This window comes from Typopeltis vanoorti, chromosome 7, assembly GCF_054136105.1.
Source record: "Typopeltis vanoorti isolate ZY-2024b chromosome 7, IOZ_Tvanoo_1.0, whole genome shotgun sequence".
In the NCBI taxonomy this organism is placed as follows: domain Eukaryota; kingdom Metazoa; phylum Arthropoda; class Arachnida; order Uropygi; family Thelyphonidae; genus Typopeltis; species Typopeltis vanoorti.
This window is the reverse complement of record NC_143555.1, coordinates 9084992-9103725: the sequence shown is the minus strand read 5'-3', so window position 1 is coordinate 9103725 and position 18734 is coordinate 9084992. Positions and strand designations below refer to the sequence as shown.

The 18734-nt window shown below is 37.3% G+C and overlaps 1 protein-coding gene across 1 annotated transcript in view; it reads left to right on the top strand.

The window, feature by feature from the left end:
• Nucleotides 1-349: 349 nt before the first annotated feature.
• Nucleotides 350-18734, top strand: part of LOC150104475 (LIM domain kinase 1-like) — a 390472-nt gene continuing 372087 nt past the window's right edge. The window contains exons 1-2 of the mRNA XM_090395560.1: nt 350-410; nt 547-643. Of these exons, the coding sequence (XP_090251686.1) occupies nt 350-410; nt 547-643 (158 nt within the window). The remainder of the gene's footprint in view (nt 411-546; nt 644-18734) is intronic.

The following is an 18734-nucleotide window of genomic DNA, read 5'->3' as shown; positions in this document are numbered from 1 at the left end:
GTATAGAGTTTCCGCACCATTTGACGATGTCGTCATCTCCCCATTCTCTGTTTGGTCTTCCTCTTTTGTTCTTCCTGAAATGTTTGAAAGGGTTTTATGTTTAGGATCTGGTGCAGGATTTCTGGAATATGTAAAAAATTAAAAAAAAAAAATCATATTAAATCCTTAGCCCGCACACAGTACTAATGTATAATACTATATTTTTTCAACCTTTTTGGTAGGTAAGATACTCTTAAAACAGCAATCTCATTATCTTGAAACTTTTTTTGTGTCTTTCTAAATACCGCCGAGTATTTGATTGTTAGCAGACATTGCTGTATATCAAATGCATGAGCATGCGTGCTTCGCGATGTTTTCAGTTTGCAATGTCTATGGCGAAGGAATGGAGGGAGGTTCATCTGCGGTCTTAGGTATTAGTAATCAATTGTTCATGATTTTGAGAAAATATTTGAAGTTTCGGGCTTATATTAAGTCTTATGAACAATATTGTTAAGGTGAACGCATGTCTTTTCAATTTTATTGTATCTTTTTATATTTCGTTTTCAGAAGAGACTCCCGCTGTGTGTGCAGGTTGTTTAAATGTTGTTGATGACGAAGAGTTTATTCAAGCACTGAACAGCGACTGGCATTTGGACTGCTTTAGGTGGGTTGTATATGTCTTTGAAAAGTGAATTGTTTTATACAGTGATTTATCACATTATCGTTTTTAGTATTTGATTTAATACTCCTGTTTCTTCTGTCAAGCATGTTTCAGTATAGCATTGTGCTAGTAGTTATACATTTTACAAGATGTATTCATACTTTACTATTATAAATTTGTTATTTCAGTTTTTTATATATTGTATTTTTTGTTTATTTATTTAAAGTTATATATGCACGGTGTCTTGTACACTGATGACAATAAGTATTAATATATTTTGTAGAAGTTGGTTTTTAGAGTACCTTTTAATTTTTTTTTTGTGTGTGTACACACACACATGTTCTTTAACTAAAATTATTAGTATAGTAAAGTTCTGATTCTTGAGGAAGGGAATGATTGCATTAGCGATAGTTTTTATCTTCTGTTTACAACACAGACCATGCTCATCATCAAACCTTACTTCATATTTTTAGTGGCAATCTTGTAACTGCAGTGATGTTAGATGAGCAGGACACTCTCTCTCTCTCTCTCTCTAACTGCAAATCCTATTTGAAGTTAGAATTTCCTCACTTTGCTCAAGTGGAATGAAGATTTCCTTCCTCTGCACGATTTTCCCGCTTCCATTGCAGGGTCCGCATGTTACGTAAATACAACGTTTGTTAGTACAACCCCCCCCCACAGCCGGCCTGTTGCTGAGCCTACTGCCAAGGGCGAAATGTATTTTTTGACTGTAGCAGCATGTGTTCACGGGGCCGGTTTGCCTGCTTGCGGGATGAAAAACCCTGGATAAACTGGGGGGAAAACCCTGCTGTCCATGACCAAGACCAGCTAACTTGGCTATGTCTGAGAAAGATCCTTAAGCTCCTCATGTCGTCAACAGGAATCGAACCTAGGACACTCCTTCCCCAGGCATATGGTTGCAAAGTGCATAGCCACTAGGCTAACTGTGCAGACTCAAGTGGAATGAAGATAATCTAGTGAATTTCAGTGCTGTCAAAGCATAGTTCCATCTTATTATCTAGAAGAAAGAGCCTACTTCATTCTTTTACTTTTGTTAATGTTCAATAAGTGCCATTCCAATAGATGGTGTCATCTGTAAAATTGTTCTCATATGTGTTATTATTATTATTATTACATGACACCTCTAGGGAGTCCAAAGACTTATCGAGAGAGAGGATACCTACTCTACATCTGTTTCCACTACTCAATCCACCAACTACAACTCACCTCAACTACATCAACACCATCTACCGCCCGTTCCCACCACTAATGCTTCCACAGACAATCATATGTTTAGTGTGTGTGTTTTTTTTTCCACATCCAAGAAATGGCAAACAGTATAATTCAAAATAGCCATATACATTTTAAGATTTTTTCTTTATTACCATTACAAAACAATTTCTAGTCTTTGTTGGTTAATGTAATCATCACTTTTTTTGACTTTGCCTTTGAATTGTAATTCTTGAAGTAAAGTTACAATTTTTAATTGTATGGTCCTCTGTTTTACAGAACATTGCATGAATATTATTATTATTTCAGTAATCTCCATGGAGTTAATAGACTCATCACAGGAGGCCAACTCAGCCGAAAACATGTCTAACAATGAACTTATTTACACTCCCTGCATTCACAATGCACTCCAACAGTGCATTCTATTCACCAACAACTGTCCAAGCACAAAATCTACTCTCCACACCCTTCTTCACTATATTATTATTATCATCATATGAGACCTTCAGGGAGTCAAGGACTCATTGAGGGAGGCTATAAATCACCCAAACCATCTGCCATACCTTCCCTTAAATTCACTCACACTAGATACAGTCACTAGCCCTAAAGGCAAACTATTCCACCCTACTCACTACTCTATGAGAGAAAAACTTAGCTCTTATCCCTTTCTTGACTGAGAACAAACTTAACTTCCGTGGATGCCTCGTATTCTCTCCCCATCTTCCGTATAATGAAAAATTTCATCAGATGCTATCCTATAATACCCATTCAAAAGTTTATTCACCTCTATCATATCATCCCTCTTTCTCCTGTTATCCAGAGGCTGTAATCCACATACTTGCAATCTATCCTCATAATCTAAATCCCATAATCCGGATATAATCTTTGTAACTGTTCTTTGCACCCCTTCCACAGCTTCTTTATCCCCTTGGAATCTGTGAGATCAAATCTGTGCACAATAATCCAGGTGTGGTCTTATCAAAGCCTTATAAAGAGGCAAAATGACTTTTCTTTACATGTCAAGGTTCACTTCAACATTACAATTATCCTCTGAGTTGTATTTGCAACTTTTGCTATGTAACTTTTAAACTTCAAATTCCTATCCACCAATATGCCAAGATCCCTTGCCTCCTCAATTTCTTGTAGCATAACCCTGCTAATATAATATGCAGCTGGAAATTTAATCATGCCAAAGTGCATAACTTTACACTTACTAAGCTTAAACTAACAGCCATTTTCATTTGTCCAAATTTTCAGCCTATTCATATCATTTTGTAAGTGCTGAATATCATTAACATCCCTGATTGCCCTACCTATCTTCGCATCATTGCACATCTGATGTAGGCCCTGCCTGATGTCATTAATGTATAGATTGAACAGTAATGGCCTAAGGACTGAACCCTGAGGTACACCACTGGTCACCTTAAATCTGGCAGATTCACACCCACTGTATACAACTTTCTGATATCTCTGTCAACTATTCCCTGATTCAACTCCAGAGTTTATACTCCAATTCTGTATTCACCAGTTTATGCAACAGCCATTTGTGAGGTATCCTATCAAATGTCTTAGAAAATTCCAACATTATCATAGTGTATCCATTCCGAATGCATTTTTGAAAATTATGGAGACAACTACCGTGTTGGAATAAAAACTTTAGTTTAATTTAACTAAAATCTACATTTGACGTTTTGACCTTTATGTCAAGGTCATCTTCTGGAACATACAACTATACACAGAAAACAAGCTACACTACAATCAAACTGGTTTGTTAAAGATACTGACCAACCTCTACAACAATTGTTGGCCTGACCTCATAGAAATACATTGGGAGCAACAACAAGTATCTATCTATATACATATATTAACATCATGATTATACTTGTACATTCCAGCCAGTTGGTATGGAATGGTTTCTGATACTAGCTGAAGATTGGTTAGAGTCCTGACTTATGCTGGATCTTATATATTAGGTAGGCTGAATGTGTGCCATCCAGATCCTTGGAATTTTTGTGCCATCTTTGTTGTTGATATTTGGGTGGTTTATCAGGATTTTGCAGGCTTCCTTAAATTTCCTTTCATACCAGGTTTTTGTGTGGTGTAAAGAGCGGGTGCTTTTCTAGTTGATTTGGTGTAAGGTGTTGAGCGCGTGGTCTGAGAGGCCTGCTTCACCATAATGGTTATATTTAATGTCTAATGTGTTCTTTCTTGCATATGGGGATTGTCCGTCCTGTTTCACCAATGTACGGTAAGTTACAGGTGCAGCGGATGCAATAGACTCCAGGATTTGCTAATGGGAGGAGAGGATCCTTAAAGGAGTTGAATATTAAGTTTAGTGGGTGGTTTAAAGGTGTCATTGAGGTTATAATGTTGTAGGATTCTGTTGATTTTTTCTGATAACCCTTTAATGTATGGGATGGCTATGGTTTTACTGTAATCTAGATTCATTTTTGTTGTTTTATGGAGTATTTTATTAATAGTATTTTTGTTATAGCCATTATTTATGAATGTGTTGCTGATGATTTTTAGTTCCTGTTTCAGGGCTTGTTGGTTAGAGCAAATTGTTGTAGCTCTGTTTTTAACGGTGTTAATGACTCCATATTTTTGTGATGGGTGGTGGTATGAATTAGCATGTATGTATTGGCCAGTGTGTATCAGTTTGCAGTAAACTGTGAAGGATAGACTGCCTGAAGGAAGATGTGTGACTAGTGTGTCCAGGAACAGGAGCGAATTTAGATTTTCGATTTTGATGGTAAATTGTATGTGTTCATGTTGTTTGATTAGGTGGCTAAGGAATGTGTTTAGCATTTGTCGCCCGTGCAGCCAGATTGCGAGCACGTCATCAACGTATCAAGCCAGACTGTCGGTCTTAGCGTGGTGGAATCAAGAGCCCTTTGCTCAAAAGTTTCCATGTAGAAGTTAGCGATTGGGGGGGGGGATAGTGGTGACCCCATGGCTGTACCTTCTTTTTGTAGGTAAAATTTATTTTGCCACACGAAGTAACTGGACTGTAGTACGTGGGCAAAGAGGGCCGTAATGTCGGGCAGAAATTTGTTCTATAGTAGGAGAATTGTGTCATTGATGGGGACATTAGTGAAAAGGGCAGAAACGTCGAAAATGACTAATAAGTCGTCTTTGTCGAGTGTTATGTTTTTAATTTTGTTTATAAAGTGTTGTGTGTTCTTTATGTAGGAGGGGAATGACCTACCAACTCCTTAAGTGTTGCCGCTAATTTTTTGGCTAAGTGGTAATTGGGACTGTCTATTCCTTCCACGATTGGTTGAAGGGGCACATTTTGTTTGTGTATTTTCGGGATCCCATATATTCTTGGATGGGCGGGCGTAGTGGGGTTTGAGTTTTTTAACTGTGTCTGGTGGCCAAGAAGTGACAGACTTGAGTAGTTTCTCTGTTTTATCCTTTATCCTTTTTTGTTGGGTTATAATTTACCAGCTTATCTGTGTTATTATCGGCTACTAGTTGATTCATCTGAAGTACGTATGTTGACCTGTCAAGGATGACCGTGGCATTGCCTTTATCCGATTTCATTATTATTATGTTTTGGTTGGCTTTTAATGACTTAATTGTTGCTAGTTCTGTTTTTGTGAGATTGTTCTGTATGGTTTTCTTAGTGTTCAGGACATTACTAGTTTTTAATCGTATTTTATCGGCTATATTGTTAGGTAGGGACCTGATGCTAAGCTTAAAAGAAAGGAAATGTATCCATTCCCTTTATGAAACTCATCTGTAACATTGTTATAAAATATGTGGATTTCTAAAACATGACCTTCTAAAACATTTCTAAAACATGACCTTCCTTTAGTTAAACCCATGCTGCTCCTTGCATAGTATAGCTTGCTTGTCTAACCCTTTCTGTGTGCGAGTTCTGACCAACTTATCTAAAATCTTCACTGCCACACCAGAGATACTTATAGGTCGGTAGTTAGACACATCGGTTTTTGCACCACCCTTGTACAATGGAGCTATCATACATTCCTTCCATTCCTGTGTTATCATTTCTGAACTGAAACTCAATTATTATTATTATTATTATTATTATTAAACAAGACCTCATGGAGTCAAAGACTCATCTAGGAGGTCCTTTTATCTCACACACATCTCATCATACCGGGTCTTAAACACATTCAAACTCCTTGCAGACACCACACTCTCAGGCAAGGCATTCCAATCATTCACAACTCTGCACGAAAAAAACCTGCCTCTCACTCCCCTACTCACACCCTCTTTATACAGTTTCCAGGGATGACCTCTGGTTCTCCCCTGATCTCCCACTATTCGCTGTAGAACTTCTCCACCATTGATCCTATAGCAGCCCCTTACCAACTTGTAGGTCTCTATCATATCTCCCCTCTTCCTTCTCTCCACTAGTCTCTGCAAATTACATCTTTTCAATCTTTCCTCATACTCGACATTCCAGAGGTCGGAAACTACCTTAGTCAGTCGCCTTTGGACCCTTTCCAACATCTCTTCATCCTTCTGAAAACCAGGTGACCAAATCTGGGCACAATAGTCCACGTGTGGCCTAATCAAAGCCTTATACAATGGAACAAGAATCTCCCTACTTCTACACGTCAGTGTCCTCCTCATCATTCCCAGAAGTCTTTGTGTTGTCTTCACAATTTTGGCGATGTGACCCCTAAATTTTAGATCCTTATCCATTATCACTCCCAGATCTCTTATTTCCTCTACTTCCAACAATATATTCTTACCAAGCATAAATTCTGCATCCCATCTTTGTTTTCCAAATTTTAAAACCTTACATTTTGCAACATTGAACTCACACCCCCATTTGCTTGCCCAATCACTCAATTTATTCAAGTCTTCTTGCAAGGCCACAACATCTTCACTACTCTTTATGGTTCGTCCCAACTTTGCATCATCTGCAAACAACTGAATATCTCCATCCAAATCTTCGCCAATATCATTAATATACAAGTTAAATAGTAATGGCCCTAAAACAGATCCCTGAGGCACTCCACTAGTGACTTTCCTTTTCCTGGATATTGCACCCCCATACACAACTTGTTGATACCTATCAGATAGCCAGTCTCCAATCCAATGCACTAATCTAATATCCAACCCCATCTGCTCTAGTTTGACTGTCAACTTATCATGAGGCACTCTATCAAAAGCTTTTGCGAAATCCAAGTATATTACTGTGTATCCTTCTCCTCTGTCCAAGGAAGCAGTCACTTTATTGTAATAAGTAAGTAGATTACTAAAACACGACCTCCCTTTAGCAAATCCATGCTGTCCATCAAAGATTATACCATTGTTGTCAACCCAACTCTGGATTCTAGTTCTCACAAGCTTCTCCAACAACTTAACCACAACACCCGACACACAGATAGGCCTATAGTTTGATGCTTGAGTTCGATCACCTCCTTTATACAAACATGTGAAAGGCCTAGGCAATTCGACTGAACATTCCTATCTTCGCATCATTGGCAAACAATTGCACATCTGATGTAGATGTGCAATTGTTTCTGATTTTCTGATGAATTTCTGATGTTTAGCAAATGGGCTGATATTCCATCTGTCCCTATAGACAAATTCTTATCCAGGTTATGCAACAACTCTTCAACCTCATTTTCATGAACCTCTAACTCTTCATCCAATGTGGCAGTAGCACTGTACATCATGTTACATACACCTGGTTGATATATCTTAACAAAGTGAGCACTCATTGATTGAATAATCTCATTAGCCTCCAACACTTGGATACCATCTGCATTCAATAAAGTTATTCTTTCACATTCATTAGTTTTTTTGCTTGTGGCATAATGATAAAATTCTTTTGAATAGCCTTGCATGGCTATTCAAAATATTTTAGCTTGCATGGCCAATTTTTTTTCATACTCCGATTTTGCTTTCTGCACAATACTAGTTACTTTTCGCCTGAATTTTATATATTTCATAACTCCTCACTCTTGTTCTTACAATATTCTTTCAACATTGTCATCATCATCTTCTTCTTGTGAATTGCTTGCTTAATTAGGTTGTGCATCCATTTCATTCCCAATCTATTTATTCTTCGAACACTAGGGATACATTCAGATACCGCCTCATTTAAGCATGTTTTCAAAGAATCATGCTTTGAAACTTTTATTTCACTGATACCGTGGGACCAAAGATGGTATTCTCCTAAGTTGAATATAATTTCCAGCTTTGTAGTTCAGCATGTAACCTGTTCTAATTGGAGCACCAACACAATTAGATACTTCCCAAGAAAGCAAAGCATGATCACTGTCACCAACTGGTGGTAAAATCACCATATTCTTGACAGAGAATCCCCTTTTGATGCTGTGAGCAAATCCAGCACTCTTTGACCTTGAGTTCTTTCTTTCACATGTTGCGTGAGAAAGTTGTCTTGCAACAATTCAATAAATTCTTCTTCTCTCTTATCACGAGATTTCTGTTCTACCCAATCAATGTTTGGAAAATTAAAGTCACTCATAATGATTGCTTGTTTGGTACCCATAAGGCTAAATTGGCAATGCATTTCTTTGTCCCCTGCAACTGAGCCACCAGATCTGTAGCAACGCCCCACCATATATTTCATTCTGTTAACCTCCACTCAAACTCATTGCTACATGGAACATTGTGACCATCATTGTTTTCTTGCGTTTCTACCCTTACTTAAGTCATCTGATATCATTAGTAGTAGTGCTCCTCCTCTCCTATCCCTTCTGTCATTCCCAAAAATAGTATACCCATTATGCTTGATTACCATATTATTACCAGTTACGATATCTGATTCTGATTCAGGTTTCACTAATGCCAACAATCTTAGGCCACATCATATTCAATAAAGCAACTAACTCAACCCCTTTGTTTCTGATGCTCCTGGCATTTGTGTATAGACATAATAAATTACCACCTAACCTATTCTTATAATTAGATATGCAATCTATTTGGTCTTGTTCTAGAATTTTCTCTTTGCCCTCTCCAGACATACTCAAAAGGTCCAAACCCAAAGCATATTTTACCACCCCTTTGTCATATACATAACCATGTTCGAAGACATTTGTATCTTTATCACGTTTGCACACCATAACTTTCACACACATTTTTCACATTCCTCTCTTCATGATCTAGTTTCTCAAACTCTGCATTAAGTATCATACCAAGAAGTAAATTTTCCAGGCTCCTGATGACAAATGAATTTAAGTGCAGGTCATCCCTCGTATACAAGTCTTTTCTGCTATCAGACACATTCCACACATCTAAAAAACATACCACCTTCTCTCATACTTATATTTGTCACTATTTAAATTATTAGTACCCATCAGAACTACCATCTCTTTTACTTTTCTTTTTTGTTTTTCAATTACGTTTGTCATATTTTTAATTTTCGATCCTGGGAAACTAGAAGTGATAACTCCCTCGACAAGCACAAATTTTAAGATTGAATCACTAATATCTTTATACAACTCTTAGGGATGGCCTCTTGTTCTTCCCATCTGAATATCCACTCTTTTTATAATTCCTTCTTTATTAATCTCATAGAATTCCTTAACTAACTTGAAGGTCTCTATCATATCTCCTCTTTTCCTCTTATTTGCCAAACTCTGTAAAACAACATTCTCTCAAATGCTATTCATAGCCAACATTTCTGAGTGCTGATATCACTTTTGTCTTTGGACCCTCTTTAGTCACAATGAAAATCAGGTGACCAAATCTGAGCACAATTGTCCATATGTGTTTACACCACTGCTTCATATAGTGGCACCACCACCACCACCACCTTATCCCTAGATGTCAATGAACTTTTTATCGTAGTAGCAGTATGATGTGAAGTCCTTGCAACGCTTAAAATCTGCCCTCGGAACTTTGGTTCACTGTTTACTATCAGCTCAAGATTGTTAAGTAGAGCATCACTAATATAGTACGTAGCCTTATATATATCTCTGTACCCCAAAGTGAATCACCTTGCATTTATTCATATTAAAACTATCCCACTCATCTGTCCTAGCTAAAAGTCTATTCAAATCTTCCTAAAGACAATTAACAATAGCAATATTCCTGATAATTTTACCTAACTTTGTATCATCAGCAAACATTTGTAGATCTTAGATCCCCAGTTAATCCATATGAAATATCATTAACAAATAAGTTAAATAGTAGGGGGCCCCAAGATAAGTACCCCAAGGCATGCCACTGGTCATCTTCCTTTTCTGAGACCCTGCTCCATCATACATAACTTGCTGTTATGTTTCAGAATGTCAATCTTCAATTCATCTAACCAATCTGTTATCGCATCTTCTGCAACTCATACACAATCTGTCATGTGGTAATCTATCAAATGCTCTGCAAAGTTCAAGAAAATCACTATATATGAATCTCCTTATCATAAAATGTAAGCAGATTACTAAAAACAAGACTTGTCCTTTACAAATCCATGCTGACAATCAAAGAAAATATTATGTCCATCAACCCAACATTTCTCCAACAATTTGGCACAACAGCAAATTACAGACTGATCTATAATTAGAAACTTCTGTCCTAGAACCATGCTTGTGAAGAGGTACTATTTTGCATTCTTTTCCATCCTTAGTAACCTTGCCCACTACTAGACTTTCATTAAACAACTAGGTCAAGGGCATAGCTAACTCTTAAAAATGCATGGCGATATGACATTCATTCTCATAGCCTTTTAATATCTAACCCAAGCAACACTTGGTACATCTCTGATTCTTTCACCTTTAATTCTCCTAATTTTTGCTTGATGCTGTGCAACATTCCTACATGTTGCACAGCATCATTCACACCATTATGATATACACTGGTAAAGTGTTTGTTAAATAATTCCACTATATCATTTGCTATGGTTACTCTACTACCATAACTATCCACCAATATCAACCTGCCATAATTATTTTTCCTCTTGCTTGCCAGATAGAAAAATTCCCTTGGATTACTTTGACCTGACTGAAAAATCTCCTCTCATATTCTACTTTCTTAATCATGCTTGTCACTTTCCTGGCTTGCACTTTATTAGAAACTATCTTGTATCTCCTCCATAACTTCTCTTGCAATACTGATTGCTTGATTTCACTGCTTATTCATCTCACTCAACTCTTGATATACAATTATGCATTGCTTTTGTTAGATACGGCCTTACCATTTTCCATGCAATGTCAATGTCCTTTCTGCACAACTCATCAACCTGGTATATTGATGCTAGTTGACTACAGTGCTTTTAATCACCCACCTTATAGTTTATATGTATCCATCCCTTCTTGATAATCTTTTCCTTTTGACTACCTTCCAAGCCAGTACCTCATGGTCACACTCACAACAGGTGGCAGTGTTGATACCTCATTTACAAAACCAGATCCTAGTAGCTCCACCTTTGCAACGAGTTGCCCGGTGTTGTACTACCTTACTCCAGTCCTGAAGATACTTTCAGGTGCAGACTTTGTTTGCTCACACTTGGATAAAGGATTAAACTAAATTTATTATAGTCTAACCAAGTGAAAAATAAACTTTCAACATCTTTCTCTAAATCCAGAGTAATTTAATAAAAAAAAAAGGTGGCACACCTTTTGGCAACTCCTATAGGTAGAGATGACCTTGCTATTGCTTCTGCCTGGTATCTCTGCATTTGGGCCTGGCACCCACTGAAGAGACCTCAATAAAGGTCGAAACTAGTCTGGGTAGTGGCTCTTCCCTTAATGCATAACATTAAGGGAAGATGATTTAAATAAGCTGGTAAAATGGGCAAAAGATAATGGATGTCAGTTCAATGTGGAAAAGTGTAAAGTCATGCATTTTGGGATTAAAAGATTACCAGCTGTGTACTACATTGATGGAAAGGTACTCCAAGAGATTGATGAGGCTAGGGACTTAGGGATGTTGGTAGATAGGGAGATGAAGTTCAGAGTACACATTGCTAAGGTGTCCAAGATTGCACATAGGATTACTTGGTTGTTGAGGAACACACTGACATCCAGAGATAAAGAGGTTATTATTCCCCTTTATAAAGCATTGATACTTCCACATTTGGATTACTGTGCTCAGGTCTGGTCACCTGGATTCCTTGGAGTGAGAAAGTTGTGGAGAGGGTTCAGAGAAGAGTGACCAAGTTGGTGAGTGATGTAAAAAATGCTCCGTACATTGATAGATTGAGAGCTTGTGGATTGCAGAGATTGATTGATAGGTGAAGAAGAGGGGATATGATAGAAACATTTAAATTACTGAAAGGTTTTTATGGGATTGATGCAGGGGAAATGTTTCAGCTTTGTGATAGTGATGGAAGAACAAGAGGTCATCTCTGGAAATTAAAGAAGAGTGTGGTTAACAAAGGTGTCAGAACAAGGTTTTTTTGCCTGGAGGGTGGTGAATGAGTGGATGAATTCATTGCCTGACTTAGTTGTGAGCGCTTCGTCTGTAAATGAATTCAAGAAGAGATATGACAGATATTGTTTTGCTAGTTTGGGTCTCCCGCAATGAGTCTACTGACTCCATGGAGATACCCGTAATAAAAATAAAATAATAATAAAATAATTCCCACTTTTTTTTTCTTTGCACTGCATTACCCTGCCCTGTCATAACCACTTTCTTATCTTTGCATCCATCTTCCTGTCCTCCCACAACTTCTCTCTCACCATTAGTGATATTAATTTTGTATGAGGGGTGCTTAAGGGTCAAAGCTGTATAACTGAGAGGAGACCTCCACATAGCCTTTAAAGGAATGCGGAGAACCGACCAGGGCTTCCGACCTAATGTCCAATCCTCACATTCTCATGGTGCACCCTGTTGGGTATCTACTTGGATACTAAACGGACGAGGAAGGGCTGGCAATTTGGGATTTAGCCGACCAAATTGTATTCTTATTGGTTAAACCAAAATATAGGATGATGGTACAACATGACAAAATTTCATACCAGCTGGGGCGTCGCCCGGTTAAACAAGGCCTCCGTTGTTTTCGCCAGGGAACCAGGGCGAACAGCGAAAAGTCAGCTACTGGAACAAATCTGAAAATAAACCCCAACTCAACATCACCAGAGTTAAAGATTGGTACTATCAACGTAAGAAGCCTGAATGGCAAAGAAATGGAGCTAGCTGAGGAATTAGATAAGTACCAGATCGACATAATAGGGGTGACTGAAACAAAAAAAGACCAAAATTGGTGAGATCTTTCTGAGCAATAAATACAAAATGTTATATTCAGGCAATGACAATCAAGGAAAAGAAGGAGTAGCCATAGTATTCAACACAAAACACGAGGCTAATCTTCTTAAATGGCAGTCAGTCTCAAGCAGAGTAATGTGGGCAAATATGAGAATGGGGAACTGGACAATGAGACTTATTTGTGCCTATGTTCCCACAGAAGGTTCTACTAAGGTAGAAGTGGAGGAATATTTTGAGGCTTTAGAAAAAGCAACTGACACAATGAAAAATGAAAAGTTGGTCCTTGTTGGGGATGGTCTAAATAGCAGAGTAGGAAATGATTGTGAGACATACAAAAATATTTTGGGAAAATTTGGAGAAAAGAGCAAAGCTAATAATAATGGCAAATATCTGTTGGATTTGTGCTCAGGACATGGACTGGTTATTACTAACACCATGTTACAATATAAAAATGTGCACAAATTCACATGGAGAGAAGAGGCTAGGAATAAGAAAAGTCTCATTGACTATGTTATTGTTGATAGTGATGTTTTCGCCCTGGTGCAGGACGCCAGAGTATACAGAGGATTTGAAATTGGAAGTGATCACTATTTAGTCTTGAGCAGGATAAAATTGAATTTCATATTGAAAAGAATAACATGTAAGAAAGTTTTAAAGCGATTAAAAGTTGAGCAGCTCTCAGATGTGAGCTGTAGACTAAAATACACAAAGATTAGTGAAGAAAAAATGAAAGAGTTTGAGAACAGGAATCAAACCTTGGAGATTCAGTGGCAAACTCTGAAGAAAACATTGATTGATTCTGCCAGAGAGGCATGTGGTGAGGTTGTCTGTAAGGATAAAAAAATCAGAACTCCCTGGTGGACACAGGAAGTTAAAGAGGCAGTGAAGGAAAAGAAGAAAGCATACCAAAAGTTCCTGTCAAATAAGTCAGCTTGTGCTCTTAGAGAATATAGAGACAAATGCAAGAATGCTAAACACTGTGTAAAACTAGCTAAACAAAAGTCATTGGGGGACTTTGGCAAGAATATAGAAAATAAATATCAAGAAGGTGGCAAAATATTCTGGAGGTTGTTGAAGAAGTTTAAGAATGGAGGAAACAGTGCTATAAAAGGAATTAGAGATGATAAAGGTGACATGAAAACGGGAGAAAAAGATAACCTTGAAGTATGGAGTAATTACTTTGAAAAACTGCTAAATGAAACAAGCAGTGATGACAGCATAGTGGTAAAAAACACTGACCAGGCATGCAGTCAGGAATACATATCCATACTTGAAGTAGAAAAAGCCATCAAAGGCCTGAAATGTGGAAAGGCAGCAGGAGTAGATGATATTTGACCAGAAATGCTGAAGTATGGTGGTATAAGAGTCTTACAGTGGCTGCACTGCATAGTTCAGAAAGCCTTGACAGAGGGACGAATTCCCGATGATTGGGGTAGAGCTCTCATAGTACCCATATATAAAAAGGGAAATAAAACCGCATGTGAGAATTACAGAGGTATTTCCCTACTGAGTGTTCCTGGCAAGATCTATGCAAGTATACTTGAGAAACGGCTGAGAAGAATTGTGGAAGGAAAGCTTGATGAAGAACAAGCTGGATTCAGGCCAAATAGAGGCTGTCAGGATCAGCTCTTCACTTTACGACAAATAGTCGAGAAAGCATGGGAATATAACAAAGATCTGTATTTAAGTTTTGTCGATCTGGAAAAGGCATATGACAAGGTGCCAAGAGAGAAGCTATTCAATACGCTGCAGTTATATGCTGTCAATGGGGCATTATATCAAGCAATAATTAGTCTTTATTTGAGTTGTAAGTCAGCAGTTAGAATTGAAGGAAGTACAGGAAGATGGTTTAATGTTAAATCTGGTGTGAGACAAGGATGTACATTATCCCCTCTGTTATTCATTATCTATATGGATCACATTATGAAGGAAAGTGGTATTAAACCTGATATCAAAATTGGAGATGTTAATGTCAGCTCTTTGCTTTATGCGGATGATGTTATACTTCTAAATAAATCTGCTACAAGTCTGCAAGATTCACTGACTAAATTGAATAGCTGTTGTAATAGATATGGTATGAAGGTCAGCAATGAAAAGACAAAGACAATGAAAATAGGCAGAATCATTGAAAATGTCAACTGTGTTGTGAATGGAGAACCTGTGGAACAAGTAAAACATTTCAGCTATTTAGGCACGATTTTTACTGAAGATGGTAAATTAAATATAGAAATAGACAACAGAATCAGCAAAGCTGGTATGGTGGGAAGTCAATTGAATAAATTCATAAGGAATAAGAGAGAAATTAGTCGGAATACTAAATTAGCTGTATACAAGACAGTGTTCAAACCAGTTTTAACTTATGGATCTGAGAGCTGGGTCAGAAGTAAAACACGTGACCAAAGACTAGAGACCACAGATATGAGAGCTGAGAAAGATTATAGGCGTGAACAGATGGCATCAATGGCAGTGTCATATTAAAAATGAGGATATTAGGAAAGAACTTGACATTGTCAGCATCCAGGAATGCGTTAGCAGAGCTAATCTCAGGTGGTATGGTCACTTAAACAGAATGGGCGAGGAAAGATTAGCAAAACAAGTGTTCTCTGCCAGGTTGGCAGCAAAACGACCCAGAGGAAGACCAAGATATAGGTGGATTGATACGGTACAAAGTGCTTTAGACGATAGAAATATAAGATCTGATAATGTTGGAGTGTTGACAAGTAACAGACTGATTTGGAGGAAAATTGTAGATAGGAAATTAATAATGATGTAATTTTTTTCATGTAGTACTATCATATCCTGTACACCCCTTGAGGGTACATGGCAGGAATTTGATGATGATGATGATTTTGTATGAGCCCTGTGTACTAATAGGGTTCATGCAAAATACAAAATGAACCATTTGATATTGTCGATGCTTTCCTTGTCTGTTTGCTACTCATAACTGAGCAACAAACTAACCACTTTCTCAATGACACTATTATCCTTGACCTCCTGCAACAACTTTGTCAGATCCCCTTCCACATTCTTTCTCTCACTATCCACGTTTTTTTTTTTGTTCCCATTGCTATCACTAATTCTGATGCCCATTCCTTCCTTCTATGAATATCTAATATTTATTTCATTGCACCACCTGGAAAACATGTCTTATATACTTTATTATTTACCACATCTTTAATGATTGTATCACCATAAAAAGCCACCCTCTCATCTTTAGATACTTACGTCTTCCTGTTAACATCCTCCTCATTTATATCACTTAATCTCTTCTTTAAACATTCTTCCTCCTAATTATTTGGTTTGAGAACAGAAGTTTTCAATTATAGACCAGTCTGTATATCTACAGTTGTGATCAAAGTGTTGAAAAAATTGGTTAGAATACGGGATTAGGTTGATGGACATAAGATTTGCTATGATGATAAGCATGAGTTTGTGATGGGCAGGTCTTGTTTTAGTGATCTGTTCAAGTTTTTTAATGAGGCAACGAATGTATTGAATAAGGGAGAATCATATACAGTGATATTCCTGGACTTTACATAAGCATTTGATAGATTACCACATGATAAGTTGGTGTATAAGCTGCAGAGGATGGAAATAGCTAGTCTATTGATCTTAGATAGATCAGAGATTGGCTCTCTGAACAATACCAGCAAGTTGTGTATGATGGATCAGTCTTTCAGTTACTGGTGGTGTGCCTCAGGGTTCTGTTCTTGGGCCACTACTGTTTAACTTTTTTATTAATGATATTTCATGTAGATTCACTGGGAATCTTCAAATGTTTGCCGATGATGCAAAGTTAGGTAGAATTATTAGGAGTAGTGCTGGTTACATTACTCTAAGGTGTAACACTTTAGGATACAGAGACATAAGGTTACATACCATATTTGTAAAGCTCTACTTCATGAAGTGGATGAGATTTGGGATCTTGGCCTGATGGTGGACAGCGGACTGAAGTTCCAAGGGCACATAGCATATGTTGCAAAGGTTGAACATCATATTGCTGCTATGATAAAAAAAATACATTGACATGTAGGGATAAGGAGGTGATGGTGCCTCTATATGAGACATTGGTCAGCCATATATGGACACTAGCACAATAGTCCAAATTGTGCTAGACACTACAACGAGTCCAAAGACGATTAACCAAAGAGATTACAGAGGTTGGTGGATAGGAGGAAAAGAGATGTGATAGAGAGACCTTCAAGTTATTCAAGACCAAGAAAATACAGATTACAGAGGTTGATGAGTAGGAGGAAAATAGAAGATATAATAGGACCTTCAAGTTAGTTAAGGGATTCTATCAAATTAATATGGAAAGAATTATAAAAAGAGTAGATGTTAATATGGGTAGAATGATAGGCCATCCCTGAAAGTTGTATAAAGATGTGGTGAATAAGGGTGTGAGGAATAGGTTTTTTACATGGAGAGTTGTGAGTGGAATGCATTACCAGTAGGCATTGTGATTGCAGGTAGTGTAAATAACTTCAAAGATCATTATGATAGATATGTTGCTGATTGAGTAGGCAGCACACAAGCCTGATAATTCCATTGAGGTTACCAAAATAATAATATGTTTAACCTGGCTCTTAGTTTTGATAACTTTTGCCTATCCTCTTCCACATCAGTTCTCTTATTATCGTCGTAAGGAATTTCATGAATCTGAATATTCCTTGTAACACCCTAATCTTTCATTGCACTTCTCACACACTAGAATACATTTCTTCATTTAATCTAACTCTCCATAAATCTTTAATATTTTTTGGCAAATACATGTAACAATTGTTGCATTGTATCCACTATGAAAAGTCTGGGAATAAGCTCGATGTCTGAGTTGAAATTTTCCATATTGCTGGGTTATCTTCTTTACTGTTGCCATTTTGGTAACATTAATTACCAATTCTACCTTAATTAAAACAACAACCAAAGTAACTTTTAGAATCGCACTACGATGATTATATCCAGTCTGACTACCACACAAAATCACTATTATAAAAATCTACACAATATAGTTAAGAAAAAAAAAAAAGACACTTTTTGTAACACTGTTCATATACACCGCTACCTCTCCTTGTGACACTAGCGACTGCATCCAACATGTCTGTTGTTTATCCATCACTTTTTTTTGGTTTTGCCTTTGAATGTAATTCTTAATGTAGTTTCAATTTTCAGTTATGTGGTTCAGCATTCATAACAGTACAAATGTTTGGAGAATAAGTGTTTTGCAAATGGAAATCTTTTGCAGCTCACTTTCCAGTACTACACAGAACTAAATGCAACACATTGCATTCCAATTCATTGATAAAAAAATCTTGCTGTGATAAATTCATTCATTGATTTTATGCATTCATTCATTGTCAATTTTATTAATCTCCCAGTTGGTGAGTGTGACTATGTACTCTTACTTTGGGGATGGGGAATGAAGATATGTGGAAGGAACAAGGAGAAAGAAATTCATCATCATCATACGTATCAAGGATTTACGCCTAGCATGGCCTGTTCCGGCCTTAGAAGTCATCGTTGAATCGTTTAAGAGGACGTCCTGGTTTTCTTTTTCCTAATGGCTTGTACTTTAAGGCTTATTTGGTAATCTTTCTGTTTTCATTCTTTGAACGTGTTCCATCCATTTATGTTTATATTTTTTACTTTTTTCTATTACTGGTTCTTGGTTTAATTCTTTCATAATATCTTTGTTTCTTTTGTGATCAAATAG